The following is an 18832-nucleotide window of genomic DNA, read 5'->3' as shown; positions in this document are numbered from 1 at the left end:
CTACCCAGAGAGGACTCCCAGCACCAGGTTCAGGACAAAGAAGGAGCCAATGATGATGAGAGGGATGAAGTAGAGCCAGTTCCAGTTGGGGCCCAAGGCATCGTCGGTCTGAAACAGTAAAAAGTTTTAAACTCAGTAAAATCAACTCAGGCTGGAGCAGACTTGTGTTGCCGTTGGGATATGACAGAAATACACCAGTGTAGGTGTTTGGGTGGCTGCTGAAGGTTCAAGTCTGAGTGCAGGCAGGACACTGAACAGAGACATCATGTGTATTGATCCGGTCGGCCTCACAGAGCAAGTGTGGAGGAGAGTGGAGGTATTCTGCACCGGAGAAAAACTAGTGTATGAAGCCAATATAGAAACAGAGAGCTGCATTTCTGCACCTGGACCTAAGGAAGTAAACATGAAGTGTTCAATGCATAGAGTGTGATTCTTCACTACAGTGTGTGTGTGTGTGCATATGTACTTCTGTGTATTCAACATTGATTAAACTAGACTACAGTAAACACCATTACAGTACGTCTGTACAGTCAGCATTCTAGCAGCATGTTGTCTGTCTCATTCCTCTGTCCTTTCTTGTTCTCATTCAGCATCACTTACGGCAACATAATACAATCACTCTGGAAAATCGTCTGCCTTCATCAATCTCAATAAAAACTGAAAGGGCAGGCAGCTGATTGCAAGCTACACCCAGACGCAGCAGTTTATGCGTGTGTGTATGCTTGCAATCGCTGCTGATACTGAGATAATTTTGAGGTTGATGAAAATAAAAAAAACTAAAATTCTATTGATTCTATGATTGTCCTTCGATTTCCGCACATTTCCATCACTGATAACCCTGACTTTTAGCCACAACAGTGCAACAGTTTTTATCACATCAACTCCTCTCTCGCTCAAATTTGACCAAAATGGGAGAATCTTTGAAAATGGAAAACTGATTTGTTTCAAAATTGACCAAAATGTCAGTCTATAACACTGCAAAAGCTTTTGGAAACTTAGAAAGACAAATACAAATACCAAATATATAAAAAGACCAAATCTTTGTGATATTAATTGGTGAGACAGAGCACATGTAGGAGATAACCTGCGTTAAAAATTGCCCATTTAATTGATATAACTTTTTTTTTTGTAATTTACCTCTATTTATTTCTTTGGACAAAAAAAATCACATTGATTAAAATACACTAACATTTACTAAATGGTCCAGGCTTTTCTAAAACGACTAAAATAAATAGTAGGAAGAACAAATCCTTGATTATTTTTCCAAATATTCTGTTCTGATGGTTTGGTTTTTTACATGGGCACGGTTTTATACAGTGTTCCTATCTGAAAAGGATCTGGTAATTCTGCTCGGCTGCAGGCAGAGGTGAACATGATTGGACTTGATTTGTTGGATGGTCATGCAGGCAACAGCTATATCAAATTAGCAAATGGTGCCACTGCCTGCCACTGCTTGCCTCTCTGTCTACACACTGTCTGTCTGTGTCTGGTTGCCTGACACAGAGGTTCATGAAGCATCGTGCAGCATCTCCTCCCTGTCAGACAGCACTCTGCGGCAGAAAATTGCATTGTTACTGGTTTCAATGCTCATTATTTGAACAGATGTCTCTGTGAGATGCAATATGATGGCTTATTATCTTATTTCTCTGTTGTATAACTTTAGGGGGTTTTAAAACATTGCCTCAAAAAGTACAGCTGACTTTTTATACTGGGCTAAGATACCTTAGGTATAAAACTCTCAATTTCGTTAACTTGTGTCAGAGCAACAGCATTTCTGACTCAACTCGGTCTTATTTTGAGTCAATCTTTGAGCAATCTGTCACTGCTCTGTGCGATGTCAGTCGAGCAGGATGACAAAACTACACACCCTTGGTCACATAATGTAATTCTAATGATTCAATATGAACATGGAAGGAAAAAGATACTTTTCAGGTGGTTCAGGTAGACATTCATAGAAGCAAAAGTGAAGAAGAGCTGGTATGAAAATGCGTTCTTGAAAATAATACATATTAGATCTGTATTTTGAGTAAACAGAAGCAAAAGAGTCATTTTTGCATCTACACTTTTTACTCATATATATATATATATATATAGCAGACTACATTTTTTCCTCTAAGAGACACTGAAGCGTGACATATTTCATAACTAGTAGGTGGGCAGTCTAATCTCTATTCAGGCAGTGTGTTGCAGCAGGTTGTACATTTCTCGAGACAGAGGGAATAAAAATGGCAAGCAGAGAGCAAAACAGGAATGGACAAAATTCTCACACAGTTTCAACACTAAAACCACAAGCCAGTATTTCCCCTCTCTATGTTTTACATCCACAGGCAGACAGCCTGAGAGAAAGGAGGATGCAGGGGTTGCACACATCCACTCAACAACCATCAGCGTTCTGGACCTGATGCTGCTCCTGTTCATTAGGGTTAATGGAGTCTAAATTGTGACAAAACTCTACTACACCTCTATAATTTGCAGCAATCTTGAAAATATTATGAGTGGCACATGTGTGTGTTTGAGTGTGTGAGCCTTACATTGTAGAGTACAGTGGTCCATCCCTCCATGGTGATGCATTGGAAGACAGTGAGAACAGCAAACAGGATGTTGTCAAACTGGGTGATGCCGTCATTAGGGCCAATCCAAGTATGGTTGCAGGTGTATTTGGCTGGACACTGACGCACGCCACATGGGAACTCAAACTCGGAAGAGTCCACCGTCTCGTTTTCTGAACAGAAAGGTGCAGAGACGGGAGAGGAAAAGAAGCAAGAATGTGTTACACGTTACAAAAAACCTGTTCGAAGTGTTGCAATGTTTCCTGACATTAAAAAGTTACTTCTGTATATGCAGCGCATGAAATGTGAAGGCTTGAGTGTTTTTAACGACTTCAGCTTCAAGCTCCAGCACATGCAATTTAAAACAATCCATGTACCCAGGTAGAACACTAGTGAACACTGCATGATTGATTTTGTAAATTAAAGCAACATTTCATGCAATGTTTCCCATTATTATTCATCAACAGTGGAGTTATGTGACAGTGAATTCTTAGATGATGTCTTGCCTGTCTGTCTTGTCATATCAGTGTATGAATGTAAGAATGAATTAGAGTAAAAAAAAAAAAAAACTCAATAAAACAGTGGAAGAGCAGAGCGCCTGTCTGAACACTAACGTGACCATTCAGTGACAGAATCTACTCACTTCAGTCTGTCTGTGTTATCAAACTGTCCATTCAGCTTCAGTGTGACAGGAGGAGCTCGGAGGTTAATGACAGCTGTGAATGTACAATGAGCCATTGTAGCGCACCGTATTGTTGGTTTTAATTATACAGGACAACACTGCCGGTTTGGTTTGATCATGTCTCCAGGTGCAGCCTGGCATGCCATTGTGTGTACGTGTGTATGCATTTGAGATTGTAATAATAGGCCTAAAGAGCTACATAAATACACAAGTCACAAAGTCACACACACACACATATATAACATACACAATAACAACAGAAACTTGACTCTTTGCTTTTATGTTCTGTGACTCAGTCTGTTGTCAAAAATAGCTGTAAAATGATTCTTTTATCCATTCTCATTTCATGCATTATTCACAGTTCTCCAACCTTTTCAGGTCCTTTCTACAAATTGCTCTCTTTTGTTTCATTCATGCCACCAGAGTGTGGCAGATGATTAGACTATTTCCTGTTTTGCAATGCAGTTTGAATTAGATATTGGCAGAAGAGGAATAAAATATCTGAATAACAGTAATCACCGGATGTTAACATCGGCTACTATCACAAATGGAGTAGTATGAATCAATGTGTGTGTACGTGTGTGTATCTGAACTGATCTGACTGAAGTACACTTAACTAACGGACTCACAATTACTTATGTGGATTGAGATCCCAAGATGTATTTGTTATATTTCTGTCTTTTCACTGGATGGGGATAGTCTGTGCATGTGTGCGGTTATAGAGTCAGTCTTTCCTGATAACATACATACATGAACGACTGAAGTAAAAGTGGTAAATTAGTATCATGTATGAGTTTAAATATGTGTTTTATGTTTAGATGTACATGCACAAATTCTCTGCACAGGTATCTGTATATATAAGCGTCTCTATGCATAATGTGAATAGATATACAGTCAATGTGTCTGTACCCAGTATTCCAGGCTCCGGTGTGCAGGTGCTATGCAGTCTGCCGCTGTAAAACTCCAGGCCGATGATGGCAAACATGAGGATTGCAAAAAAGAGCAGAAGGCCAATCTGCAGCAGAGGAACCATGGCCTTCATTATAGACTTCAGGACTATCTGCAGACCTGGAAGTAGAGCACAGAGTGGCCAGCAGAGTTAATGTGAAAACACAACCACTATACATGTAATGATTCAAGCTCCCTTTACAGAGATTAAAAAAGTCCTATACATCAACCTGACATTGGCTTTGTTTATGTTCATTACCTCTGCCAGGCGTAAGCCTGGAAGGCATCATGCGTTTGGTTGTGTGTGTTCGTCCGTGTGTCTGTATATCCATGTATCTGTCCACAGCTAATCTCGCACACTCATCAGCCTAATATTTTTTGTGCACATTTATGACTGTATGCTCAAGGACCTCTTGTGGTTGCAGTGATTAACAGTTTTTGAAAAACCTATTTTATAACACAATTCCTCATGAGCCTATCATAAAGCTTAGACTTTTTTTTCGTCTTTTCAGCAGTCCTCGCCATTTTATGATATGCGTTACGACATAGCAGAAGGCATATCTGGCAATTGGCCATGCTAAAAATAAGGCTTATCTAGTCTGTTGCAGGCCGCATTTTGGCCTTTGTTGTGGCTCAAAACCTGACATCCATAGAAAAGTTTGGTCTCATCTTGAACCAGAGCATCTGCTGATTAATTCTATACCCAATATGTTATGATACACTAACGTTAGGCATGATATGAGATGAATAAATCCCCGTTTCTGTCATCTTCGCTGCCATCTTGACTGTACACACCTGGCGGAGATCAGCACCCTACTGAGTGCACTCTTTTTGTTGTTTGTGGCTTGGTTTGACCAAATTATATGCATATTCTTCCTTTTATGTGGTATCTATTTAGGTAATTTTAGTTTAGTAAAGGGACTCTGTTTCTGTAAAAAGGTGTTGCTGTTGATTATTCAATGTAATTTTTCAATTTTGTGAGAGTACCACAAACAAAATCCCATTCTCAAAGCATGGAAAAATAAAACCAGAACTATCCTCATAGTTAAATACAACAAGTATAAGTGAGAGATTTTTTTCTCTTTGTAATGTGGTTGAATCAACCATTTAACTCTCTTTAGCGTAGGTGCTCTGTGTAAATGAAAGGGAAAACTATGGCTACTATGGCCATGAAAACACAGATACTCACTTGGGATGCCTGAGACCAGTTTGAGGGGTCGGAGCACTCGCACTGCCCTCAGAGTCCTCAGGTCCACTGAGATGTTCATGTGCGCCCCTGCTGCAGCCAGGATCCTAAACAAGTATACAAACACAAAAGTGCACATGTAAACCCACACAAACACACAACCAGAAGACAGCAGAATTAATTGTCTTGTCTTGCATTATTGCTATGATTTGATGCTTTATAAGCTGTGTGGAGCGGTGTTGAAGATGGGGCATCGCACACACATACACACACTAATGCCATCGCGCACAGTGTCGCAGGATGGCTGCACTGCTTAGATATGGAGTGTGAAGACGGGAGGGTCTCCAGCAGGCAGAGAAAACAACAAGGATGTTTTTGGGGCTTTTGGCTGTTTCCCTGTGTGTGGGAGGATGGCTGTGACAACTGCTATTTAGGAAGAGAACAAAGAAAGCAGCTCCATCAAGGGAAGGGAAGGCAGGACACCCTTAGGCATGGAGACACAGTAAGCTCACGGACAAACACATGCGCAAACACGTCGACCCTTTATCTGGTACACAAAGCCCTTCAAAAGTTCCATTTTTACTTTGTTTGTCTTGTTTTGTCTCCTCTGTTCCCCCCGCCCTCTAAATACACCTCTGTGGCCTTCAGCCCTCAGACTGATGAGAAAAAGCAAAGCAACGTCTGGTGATCTCCCTCCCCACTTCCTCATTAGTCTGCCCTCCTACTTTCCTTTCCTCTCACTTGCCTTTCTGTCTTCCTCTTCATCCCTAAACCTCTCTCCTCTTATCTCTCTCTTCCTCCACCTGTTTTTTTCCCCAACACCCCCCTCCCAATTATTCTTGCACCTCTGACTCTTTCAGTGTTCTTCTCTATTTTCCACTGACTATGAACACACATTTATTCCCCTTTCAACTGGATGCCTACAGAAGGAAAGACAGAGATGGATGGAGAAATGAGAAAAAAACAAAGAAAAAAAGTGAAAAGGGAAGTTGAGAAAATGTTTTTGCTGAAGATAGAATGGTGCAGAATTTTAATTCAAGAATTTTGAAGCCAATATTATAATTGCTAAATAAAACTGACTGAATGAGTGAAATTATGTGATGATAGCTAAATAATTTCACACATTAAAACCAAATATGAAGGGGGTAACACATGTTAAGGAAGGCAAGTGATATGTGGATTATGTAAAAGGGGTGCAGCTCTGTAAACACATCATTTATGTACAGTAAAGTGTGAAAGTACCATCTTCAGATTTGCTCATTTGCTTTAAGATGATTGCATATATGATCATCACACAGCTAGAAACATAGCAACGCAGGCCCGATTACATTTCTGTGATACAGTGGTGAGAATTAGTCCCATCTTTGGTGTTAGGAGACACAGAGTGTCATCTGATTTAATTAAGAGAGGGGAAGGCAAAAAGTGAGACGGAGTGAGAGAGACTGAGAAACAATACAGAAAGAAGGAGACAGAGAGAGGGGGGGAGAAGAATTAAAATAGCTCACCATCATCCACACAAATATAGAAATTGAATTATCCTCATGAGCTTAACACCTCTAACTATATCCGTTTGGATTTTTTCTCCTTCCCCTTTTCACCTTCGTTCACCGACACTCTGCACCTCCCTCTGCTGTCTTTTCTCTGTCCCTCCTTTTTCCCCTTCAATAACCCTTCACTGCTCCTGCCATCTCTGTCATTTCATCCCCCACTTCCTCCATCTCTCCATCTTTCTTCAGACCATTAGTCAGTCCTGGCTGCTCTTTAGTTGTTATGGAGACTAGAGGATGGAGGGTCTAAAAATGGCTTCCTCATTTCATCCACTCTTATTCAGTGGATGTCCTGGTCCCTGTTTTTCAGTAACCTCTGTGTTTTGAAGGAGTGGGATGCTCTAAAAGTTACAAAACTCATTCCTTTCTGCAGTCAAAAAATCATGTAGGGATTTTTGTGTTTTGTTTGTTAGCTTGTTTAAGCCAAGGTGCAAGGCACAAAATGGTATGTGCTGGCTCACAATTTGTGGCTCTTTTGTGTCACCGTCATGCCAGTACAACAACAGTGCTGATTACTGCTTAATTCAAATACAGATCAGAAATGTTTTGATCAGCTACATTCAAGAGTTGTTGGATACCCAGTGGCAGTCTGACTGAAATATGCCCAGACAGGGGGCACCTTCATGACAAAATATGACAAAAATGACAGGTACCAATTTTTTCCCTTTTTTTCCTATTGTTAAGAGCTGTCCATGGTGCTGAACAAGTAATTTGTCCTGATTTTTAATTTTTTTATTTGTTTGTTTTTGTTTTTATTTTTTCTCATTCATCCATTATTAATTAATTCTTTTGTTCATCCATTAATCCATTAAACTTTCTCATTCATTATCCTCCCCCTGGTTACACTACTGCAACAATTATGCAAATCCCTCTGTCAATAATGACAAACTTACAGTTTCTGTTATATTCTATGTTGTTTTCTACATGTCTTTTTATGTGTCATATCATTAAATGGTGTTTCTGTTATCCTTTTGTTTTGCACAAATTAAAAAAAGGGGAGGTAATTTGTCCTATCTAACTGTCTCTACACTGTATATTCTATCACAAAGCTGGTTCAGTTTTAACCAGGATAAATCACCATGGCAACTTATGCTAAACAGTTAACCTGCTCCAGAGTAGACCTGTCAACACTGACCACTGACCAATCAGATCACTGGAAAAAAGGAGTCGTCATTCCTACAGGATCCCGACATGGACAAAAGTCCTGAGTTACAATAAAGAGACAAGTAAAAAAGAGCATTATATATTTTTATAGGTCAGTAGTTAACAGTTAATTATTCCAGGTTATCTGTTTAAACTCTGGTTTTAAAACAAAGCCTCTAACAAACGAAGAGATCGTTTACAACACTAAACACATAATGATGATTTTAGCTGCATTTTAATTGTGCAAAGTTGATTTTATCCCTTGAGTGACAACTGACGGTGTGGATGATTTTATACTCTGATTCCATCACTGCAGCTCAGAATAACATGAGACAACTCTGTGATGATAGCTGGGAATAAAAACGAAAGATTGTCTTTTATTAGAAAAATAATCCACACACTGTTAATTGACTCCCATCATTATAATATATATATAAATTTCGGTCAGGTAGACTTCATCAGCCATTTTCCACCCTTTGCTTTGGTAGCAGAAACAGTCTGGCATTATTTTTAAGTTTTTCCTTTTTTGTGTATAACATATCCAGAATGGTTTCTTCATCATCCAATTAAATAGCAAAAATACTCACTCTATACTTAAGTCATATGTAATAATACCTACATGTATTTTAAGCCTTAGCCTACTTTTAATATCTAGAAATTATTTCTGGTGTTTCTGCATCTTATTATTCTGTTGTATGATTATTCTGTTGTATGATTATAGGCTTGTCTACATAGCAATATAACTTTTTGTTGTCCCTAAAACAGAAGTTTTCTGCAGGTACTTGGTATCACCTTTTCATCTCATATCATATGAAGTACTTCATTCATGGTTCTGATGATGTCGCTCTTAATTAACAACACCTCCTCTTCCACATGAACACGCTCGTAGCTGGATAGGAAAAGCCAGAGTTGACTGAGCTGGTTGACAGCCAGCTTTGTGATACCAGTTATCCAGGACAGCAGATGTTGATGAGGCTCAGTGAGGCCAGCTCACCCACAGAAAACCAGACTAAGTTGAACTTGCTTTGTGATACAGGCCTCAGGAAACTTTCATGCAGATTAGATTAAAACAAAGAATGATAAAAACCCTTCACTTCAAGTGTGCATCAACAAATCATGTTAAAATTAATATACAGGAAGATGTTGCCAAAAAAACAACCACAACCTTTGTCACAGTTCTGTGCAGTCATTAGCTACACTGCACACTCTTGCCGTCTGGACATTGGAGGCCGGAGACAGAATGTGGCAGATGTAAGTCAGCCAAGGAAAGCACAACATATGGCTGATTTGGCGCAAATGAACAATTTGGCAGACAATTTGTTTCCTCCCTGTAGTTTTCTCCCAATTGCAGGACTATTCATTTATCAGTTCATTGTTTGTATTAGGTTTGGTGTATTTCATGATTTAAATGGAATCACTCAGTGGTATCAAACACTGACAGTGTAGACTAAAAGATGAAATGAAATGAACAAAAATGATAGACTATTCCTTTTGCCAGTGTTTTTTTTTTTTTAATGTTATTAGCTATAGCTTTCTATTGCATTAGAGGCACTTGTTTATCTATGATCATTTCTAAGAGAGTATTTACAATACATTTCAGAAACAACCAAATACCAAAAGTTCCCAGATTTCTCCCAATTTCTCTCTTTTTTTCTCTCTTACAACCAAGAGACGACACAAGTCTGTGTCAGAGTCAGGGCCCTATGGTGCATGAGAGGGTCAAGGGGGTTGAATTGATTAAACCCTGGTGGTAACAACACACATCTGACAGGTGCCCGTTGCATCCACAAGTTAATAAAGTCACTTTTAGTCACCATGGAGCTGTCACACACATAAACATCTTTGCTTGGCCTGCAGGCGTTATGTGAGATACACACTGTAGTGAACCGAGCTGATGCACGGGTCAGAGTTGTCAGCTATGATAAGTGAATAACAGTGACATATCCTGCAGTACTGACAGCTCCCCGCTGTGTGACAAATCTGTCGTGACAACTGTCGTGCCATGATAATGATAACGTTGTGGCTTATGCTCCGTGTCACTGTCAAGCTGCTAACTAATATGATATGAATGCACCTAACTATTGTAATAATATTAATTGTGCAGCATGTGTTATTTAAGCTGCTGGTTCTCAGAGGTGTCACAAGATAATTCTGGTGCATTTGTATCTAGAAATGTCAATTTTCTTTATTGTTCTTAAATGTAATACTGCAATATTAATGATGGTTCTCTTCCATTAAAGCCCCTTAACACCTTGTCACACCTTTTCCCTTGTGTCGCCTCATTAGACTTCTTCTCAGGACTGTATATAAATTGTGTTTGATTGACATCTCCCTCACTCTCCAGTTAGTTACATTAACTTACACCTTTATCATTCGTACCTTTATATTTGTGTGTTAGTGATTCACTTAATTCCCTGCACAGTTTCACTTTTCATTTCACTGGAGGTCCAATCAGCCTGGGTAATTGAAAACACCTGTGGGAGTGTGTAAGCTGTCCCAACCAACATGCACAATAGACTCTTTTCACAGCAGACAAAACAGGAGAAGCCCACATGTAAATAATAACATTAACAATGGCTCCGTTCCATAAAGTTATTATTAATTCCACCTGTGCTTTTCCTGCTTTGACAAGTCAAAATGTCTGCAGTGAAAAGGGTCTATACCACGACCTTTAACTGGCTCATCTAAATGGAATGCAGTCATTAGTAATGTCAGTCTAATATAAAGAAAAGATAAGATTAGACTTTATTGTCTCCTTTAAGAGAAATTTGTCTTGGGCATTTGAGAGAACACAGATGACACAGCTTCTACATATACACACACACACAATATATCCATATACATGTACAATCAAACTACAGTTAACATTCAGTGTCACACACAGATCAATATACACCAAAACATACATCAAAAATATTGCACGATGCCCTTCTCCAAGATATTGCACATTTCCCCCAATAAGAACCATAACGTCACCCCCTACACACACATACACACACACACACACACTTCATCTCTTACTGTTCAGTAGGTTGATTGATAGTAGAACTAAGGAAAATTTATACCTCTTAATCTTACAGTTTGGTAACCTGCAACTTCTGCCTGAAGGCCTCAGCTCATAATCTTTGTGAAAAACATGGTTTGGGTCACAGGTGATTGTAATTAATGTAATTTAATGTGAGTATAAGGTCAGTTGAACAATGACTGTACAAGATACTTGGCAATACATTTTTTTCAGAGTTCCTGGAGAGTTGGAAAGAGAATATACCATACAGTTTATAGTCTTTAATGTTTCAGTGTGTACAGTCCAGCAGCATGGTTTGCAGCAGATTGCATCAGTCAGAGAGAATCCAGCAGCACACACCACGAGATAAAAAAAATCATTAAAAACATATCCTCTGTCCTGCAAAGATTATAGTAGAGTATGAGGACAATGGACATTAAGTATTGTAACGCTGCACCTAAAACCTAATCACATAAACACTAGCCAGAGAAGAAAGTAAGCCTTCATTCAGAGAGTATTTAGCCCCTTTGCCTGACTTGTGACTAGGGCTGCAACTAACGCTTATTCTCATTATTCATTAATCTGCCAATTAATCTAATCCATAAAATGTGAAAAAAATTGAGACAAAATGGCATTCACACTTTCTCAGAGCCCATAGTGATGTCTTCAATCTGTTTGTTTTGTCCGAATAATGATCTAAAACCTCAAGATTTTTATTTTACTGTAACATATGACAAAGACAAGCAGCAAATCCTCACATTTGAAGAACTGAAACCAGAAAATATTTGGCTTTTTGCTCAGTAATTTGTTAATAAAAATAGTTCCTGATTAATTTTCTTTTGATAGATTAATTGATTAATCATCTGATTGTTGCAGCTGTATCCAGCTAGGAAAGCGTAAGGCATTAAAATAACGAGACCTGTGAAGCATACAACAACCCCCAACACTGTGTTGATCCGAAACCTCAGGACAACAGTTTTCCCACCTTTTTCATGAGATACAAAGCTTCAGCCCTTCTGGTATCAGGACAATGCTCACCAGACATGGCCGTGAAGCTCTTTGGAATGAAAAAAAGACAGCCAAATGGCACCATAGCTCAAACAGTGTGAAATGTATGCCCACAGAGAGCATTGGACCTCTAAACCTGAAAAACACCAGACCTGTAGCGAGGGCAGTGCAAGCGCATGACCAACGCTTGACCCCCACAGTGCCTCTATCACTACACTACAACCCTACAAAGAAAACAGGATTTACTATTATCAAGGACGCATGAAAAAGACTTTTAATAACATTTATCAACAGACTCATTTAGGGAACCGCAACCTGGAGCGGAGTGTGTGTCTTGGACCCACACTCACACAAAGATGCTCATTCAGGACAGTAAATGCGCTCACATCCCCCAAGACCCCAGGAACGCACTTCTCTCCCCAAGGACCGACAGATTTTCATTCACAAACTGAAAGAATCAGGCCCGTTCCAAATCACCCCAATCACACAGCTGCTTTCAGGTGACAGTCTTTATTATTTGCTTTTCCATTTTGCATATTTAGGTAATTTATTTATTATTATTATATTATTAAAAGGTGCCAGCCCACAAGAGCTTACAAGACACTACAAATATAATAAACAAGGGCAATAACATAATGAGATACATATCTCCATACATGTCAATAAATGTTAAACCAAATATCAACACAATCCTGCTTCTTAAACTTTACAGCTATAAAACATAACTTACTGTGCTTTTTACATATCAAACATAAAGTGCCTTTGTATGCTGTTGGTAAGCATTTAATGCAAATTGAGCTGTTGAAACACTTGGCCTGTAAACAGGTACTGAAGTCTACTTCACCAGACATAAAAACAAATCGGGACATTCTGCAGACATTTTAAGGCATTAAAAGCCTTTATCTAGATTGTGATATAATGGACAATAGATAATCTAAATCCATAATCTAAAATAGGACAGACACAAGATTTGTACAACTGTGTATAGATTTTATAACCAAGATCCCTATTTAGCTTAACCTTATTAAAGACAGCTTCCAGCGGTCTACCTGCAGAATCTGATAAGGCTTTCATTCTTTCTTCAAAGGTAAGATGGTCAGTAAGTCCTAAGTATTTGTAATAGTCAGTGTATGACAGAGGTATTGAACAAATATGAAATTTAAACTTAGTTTGTGTCATGTACTCATGGTTTTTGGACCCTTTGTGTTTCATTCTTCTGGTTCCCTGTGTTACACTTCTGTTGTCCAGTCCTTTTGGTCATATGGTTTTGCTCATTCATATGATTTGGGTTGTATCTTTAAATGACTGTCTTGCATGATTATTAAGTTTATAGTGTTGTGTGCTTAAGTTTATATTCATGTATATTCTTGGATGGGTCGATGTATGCTGATTTGTCAGTAAGAGGTTTTGTTTTCTGGGTTTTGAGTTTTCTGTGTTTTCCTTCCTGTGTTCCTGTACTGATTTTCCCTCCTTTGCCCATCAACACACCTGCCCTGTATCAGCCTCATTAGCCCTGCCCTGCTCTGTGTTTCCCCCTGGTTTTCTGTTCGGTCTTGGTTGGATCCTTCTGTTATGGTTTGGCAGGCAATTGGACCCAAGTGCAGAGAACAGCTGGCACAGGAACTGAAGTATCTTTTATTCCACAAGTGTGCAAGCAAAGCAAAATTGGCAGCTCAGAACAGACAGGACAAACAGAACTAAACCCAGAACAAAGGATCCCACCAGGACTGAACAGAAAACTAGGACTTAAAAACTAACTGAACTAATGAGGACAGGAAGTGCAGGTGGGGTGATAGGCAGAGAAGCTCAGGAGAAGGGAGTGAGGTGATGAAACAGGAGAACAGACAGGGAGCAGCTGATGAGGTTAGATACAGGGCAGGTGTGTAGATGGGCAAAATCAGTACAGGAACACAGGAAGGAAAACACACAGAGGAAACCCAAAACCTAGAAAACAAAATCTCTTAATGACAAACCAGCATTCATCAACCCACCCATGAATATACATGAATATAAACTTCAGTACACAACACTATAAGCTAAATAATCATGCAAGACAGTTCTGTTAAAGATACAACCCAAATCATATAAACGAGCAAAACCATATGACCAAAAGGACTGGACAACAGAAGTGTAACACAGGGAACCAAAAGAACAAAAACACAAAGAGTCCAAAAACCATGAGTCCATGACAAGTTTGTAACCCTCCCCTCTTCCTGAAATGCATAACCTGAGTTTTATCATTTGTTTATCTTCAATCTCCATTTATTACACCAACGGCATACAGTATTCAACAAACTCTGAAGATCATTTTCAGTCTCTGCAAGGACTACATCATCTGCATATATGATCTAGGATTTTCAGTAGGGATGCACGATATTATGGGCACGTCATCGGTATCTGCCGATATAAGCTCTAAAATGAAATATTGGTATCAGCCGAAATGAACATTTTCTGCTGATTATGAGATGATTTGTTGCCTTCTCCTCCACCGCATAACTGTGCTTCCCTCCACGGAATGTTTCACCCTGACGGTCCCGGTGCTTCCTCCACAGGCTCCACTTCATTCAGACCAGCTGCTTCTTCTAGTGGAGGCTAGCTGGCTGTGCTTTCCTCCGGTCATGCTGCGGCTAACGCTCCGCTAGCTAACGTTAGCCCTGGCTCTCCATGTGGATCCAACCGGAGCACCAAGTCCAAGGTTTGTTATTCAGTTTAAGTGGGAAGATGCAGCTGATCTGATGGGCAGCTTGAGTGAAGTGGAGCCTGCAGAGGAAGCACTGGGACCGTCAGGGTAAAATAGTCCGCGGAGGAGCTGCTATGTTCGGCTGCACAGATAGGAAACATCTTAGCTGACAGGCTGTACCACTCTGTTTGGGGGGAAAAAAATTCTTCTTCTTTTTGGTTTATAACAGCGGTTGGCAACTAGTTTATTAGGTGCATTACTGCCACCTTCTGCTCCGGAGTGTGGACCAGAGATTAAATCTACGCATTAATCCTGTCTGTCAAATAAACTCAAAGAAAACTCTACTGCTCCACCAACTTGGCAAGTTCATTAAAGATTTAACGCTGAGCTCCTGAACTCCAGTCTATATGAAGTTCTTCCTTCATATATTGTCTTTCTTGATCATACTTAGTACAATTTATGATTGTATGCGTAATAGTCTCCTCAGCTAGCTGGAAAAAAATATGTGCATATATCGGTATCAGCATTGACAATTGGCCACAATGAGTTGGAAATATCGGCATATTGGATATCGGCAAAAAATCCAATATTGTGCATCCCTAATTTTCAGTCTAATACTAGATCATTTATATAGATGGCAAACAGCGTGAGAGAGAGCACGTGCCCCTGTTTTACACCAGATGGGGTTGGAAACCAACCTGTTGGTTGTTGGTTACTGATCTGCACACATCCAACTGGCGTTTGATAGCGAGCTTTTAAGGCATTATAAAATTTACCATCTAAACCAGATTTTAGTCATTTGAAACTGAGAGGGTCAAAGTCGAAAGCTTTCTGAATATGTATAAAACAACTAAAACTATGCCTCCCTTCTTGTATTCTAGCATGATCTATAGTAGATAAAGAAAATACAGTATGTGGTCAATACAAGCTCTGTTCTTTATCTTGATCTACCAATTGACCAAATGTTTCCAAATAACAATACAGTCGCTCAGCTCATTCAGAATACTAGAATAGACTTTATAAACACAACTGAGAAGACTTATCCCCCTATAATTCAAAGGAACTCTAGGATCATTATTTTGAGACTTAGGGATTGGCTTTATTATGGATTTATGCCAAACAGAGGGAACCAAGCTATACTCAAAGCAAACAGAAAAAAGATTACCTAAAATTGGAAATTTTAGTTTGCAGATGTTCTATTTTTAATGTTTGCCCCCTCTCATATTTTCCTTTGCAAGCCTGCATTTTCTGTCAAATTCTGTTGTCTAGCCTTAAATTCACTTTTTAACTGTTGCTTCTTCATATTGTTACCATCACACTTTAGAAATCTTTTCTCAGCCATCCTCATTTCCTCCGACATTATATTCAACTGTCCATTCCAGTTAGGTTTGTTTCCTTGAAAATCCACCTTTCCTGGTGGAGTACTGAGTTCTACAAACTTCAGTCACATTACAAATATATTTACAACATTCACCATATCAATTTCTTTTTGCTGTTGTATTGGGTGAGCATATCTACGAGTTAACCACAATTAGGCACTCTGGAGGAGAACAGGTGAGGAGACACATTTCTAATATTCTTCTGTGGATATTGTCTAAGTTTAGCATTATCTGAAACCATGTAATCAGCAACCTGCTTGGAAGGTCAAGACCAACATAGAGTGATCAGGTACTTGATCACCTAGCAGGTTGAGACAACTGATGCTCCCACTCTCAATTAACTCATTAGGACTGTGGATGTTCAAGCGGAGCAGAGGAGAGAGGCGGAGACAGCGATGTAACCTGGTCGCTATACTACAAGTCCCGACCTGAAACCCTGCATGCTGTTATTGCCTCGGGACTCCACACCCACTGCCCAAAGGTTGAAGCCCAGAAGCGTCGTGAACACTGCAAAATAATAACAAAACAAGAAAAACAGGCAGGAGGTCTCTGCTGCCCGTAATCACCAGCTTTCCACCCTGAGGAGGGTTCTTACAATATTGTTTATTTTTTGATGACACAGTCGTTTGGTGACATTTTTCTTTACTATTGGTTGTGTTGTTGTTGATGTCTTCTAATGTTTCATGTTGCTTTGGGTTATTTTTTGATAATAAAATGCTCCTGTTTTCTCCAGGATGTGGAGTGTCTGCTAGTCACATGCTCTCACACATTTCTACCAGTGACTCAGTTGTTGCATTCACATGTGACAACTCAGAGAAAAACATGTGAATGTGCAGGAGTCAATATATTTTTAAGGGCATTTTTGCCACAAGGCCAGATCATCATTTCTGACTCTGACAATACCAGCAGTAGTGTGTGTGTGTGTGTGTCTGTATATTACACAAGAAGACCTGCTCAAGACAACATTTAATTATCAAAAATAGATTTTTGATAATAAATAATAGATGGTTTTTTTTTAAGTATAACAAGTTGACCATCTATCTACCTCTCTTAACAGCAAACAGATTTCTTCCTGAAGTGTCCTTGAGCAAAACACTGAATCTCTTCAAGCCACGAGTGTGCTGTATTGAGTTTGGTAGATTATTTTTTTCCTAAAATTAAACCTGCTGAGTTCAATTTAACAGCAAAATCTCCTTTTCAAGAATTGATTCGGTTTGTTTATGCACAAGGAGCAAACAACTGATCTGAACAGCGAAGTCAACATTTCCTCCAAAGTTTTGCATCTGCATTACATCACACTGCATTCTGACCTCTCTGTAGAAGGAACAGAAAAGTCAAACACAGTATTTACCTTCAGGGATAAAGTAAAATCATATGTTCCCAATTCTGTAAGACCTCTGATTCTGCAAGATGATCAATTAAAAGAACTGCTCTGGTGGCCCACAGTGCAGTGGGTGGTATGTGTACAGCAGATTGTCTTGACAGAATAAGGAATTGTGTGGAGCTACTCCTACAGTGCTGCTCTGGTTGGTTCAGTTGATATAAGCCTCTCTGCCTCCCACAGTGTGCTCTCTCATTTTTAACTCCCCCCTCATCTCTCCTTTTTTCTGCTTTCACACACACACACAAACACACACGCTGAACCCCTACTCACACACATCATATTCAAGTTGTTATGCAAGATCAAATGTTACGGCTCTTTGTATTAAGAGCCAAAAATACTGGCCTGGCTTTATGTGAATCAGCTGAGTATCAACCTGCATGTTGGTTTATGTGTCCGCTAAATGTTTGCTGTTTGTCCAGAATGAATAATTGATTTGGGTTAATTCTTTATTTGCCATCTTTTGGAAGAGAGTGAAAGAGATAAATAGAGAAAGAGTGAGTGAGAGATGTTAATTTGACACAGAGCAGAGATGAGTTGGTGGCACACCAACTCCTTCATAGGTTACGAAGGTTCACATGCAGCATGTAAAACCAAATGAAAATCACCATGTTGTGTAACAATATAACCAAAGCGCCTCCATGCAATATGTTTTTATTAATAAATTCTAAAGTGGACAAGACAAGAAGACTGCTGAAGGTTACTGAAGGCATATTAAATCAACAAGCAAGTTAAACATAAAATAAAGGATAGTAAAATGATAAAGGGTCAAAAAATGTGTTCATCTTTGCCGTCTGATTCCAACAATCTGACATTCACTGTAATGGCTGTGTATGTTGTCAAATTCAACATTTTTTTACGAGCTCTTTAGAGAAAGATTTTGAATCCAAGCAGGACTACAGCACCTTCACAGGTTTTCTCTGTGAGATTGCCAACTTGTCTGGAAAACATCAAGAGAAAATGTTGTTTATTATCGTATGTAAAGCATATTCTTTTGAAGATACTGAAATAAAGGTGACTGCATTTTGGCTTGGAGCTCTGTTTCGTGTCTTGCAGATAATCAAAGCCAAATGCAACATGCTGCTTGTTGGCAGTGATACACTTCAAGGAGCTGCTTCAGTATTCCCTCCACAGTGACACTAACAAACACAGTGTCCTCAGAAAACCTTGTGCTGCATTTTATTGTCAGTCACTTACAATTCTTTTGCTTTTTACACATTTCAAAAAATCATCTACAACACCTTGTACAAAAGGTCTAATCATTGATCAGACTGGAGGCTAATTTCTGGCTACATTATTCTGCTGATGCCAATTTGCAGCTGATT

General features: G+C 39.3%; 1 protein-coding gene across 2 annotated transcripts in view; it reads right to left on the bottom strand.

The window, feature by feature from the left end:
- LOC122988729 (voltage-dependent R-type calcium channel subunit alpha-1E) overlaps window positions 1-18832 on the bottom strand; it is a 104600-nt gene that overhangs the window by 35433 nt on the left and 50335 nt on the right. For both annotated transcript variants that reach the window (XR_006404871.1, XM_044361293.1), the window contains exons 7-10: window positions 5369-5472; window positions 4141-4299; window positions 2532-2722; window positions 5-108 (exon numbers count right to left, since the gene is read on the bottom strand). Coding sequence is in view for 1 of the 2 variants with exons in the window: in XM_044361293.1 (XP_044217228.1) it covers window positions 5-108; window positions 2532-2722; window positions 4141-4299; window positions 5369-5472 (558 nt within the window). In the remaining variant the exon portion in view is untranslated. The remainder of the gene's footprint in view (window positions 1-4; window positions 109-2531; window positions 2723-4140; window positions 4300-5368; window positions 5473-18832) is intronic.

This window comes from Thunnus albacares, chromosome 9 (genome assembly GCF_914725855.1).
Source record: "Thunnus albacares chromosome 9, fThuAlb1.1, whole genome shotgun sequence".
NCBI lineage: Eukaryota > Metazoa > Chordata > Actinopteri > Scombriformes > Scombridae > Thunnus > Thunnus albacares.
Note: the sequence above shows the minus strand (reverse complement) of the source record. Positions and strands in the feature narration are given on the sequence as shown.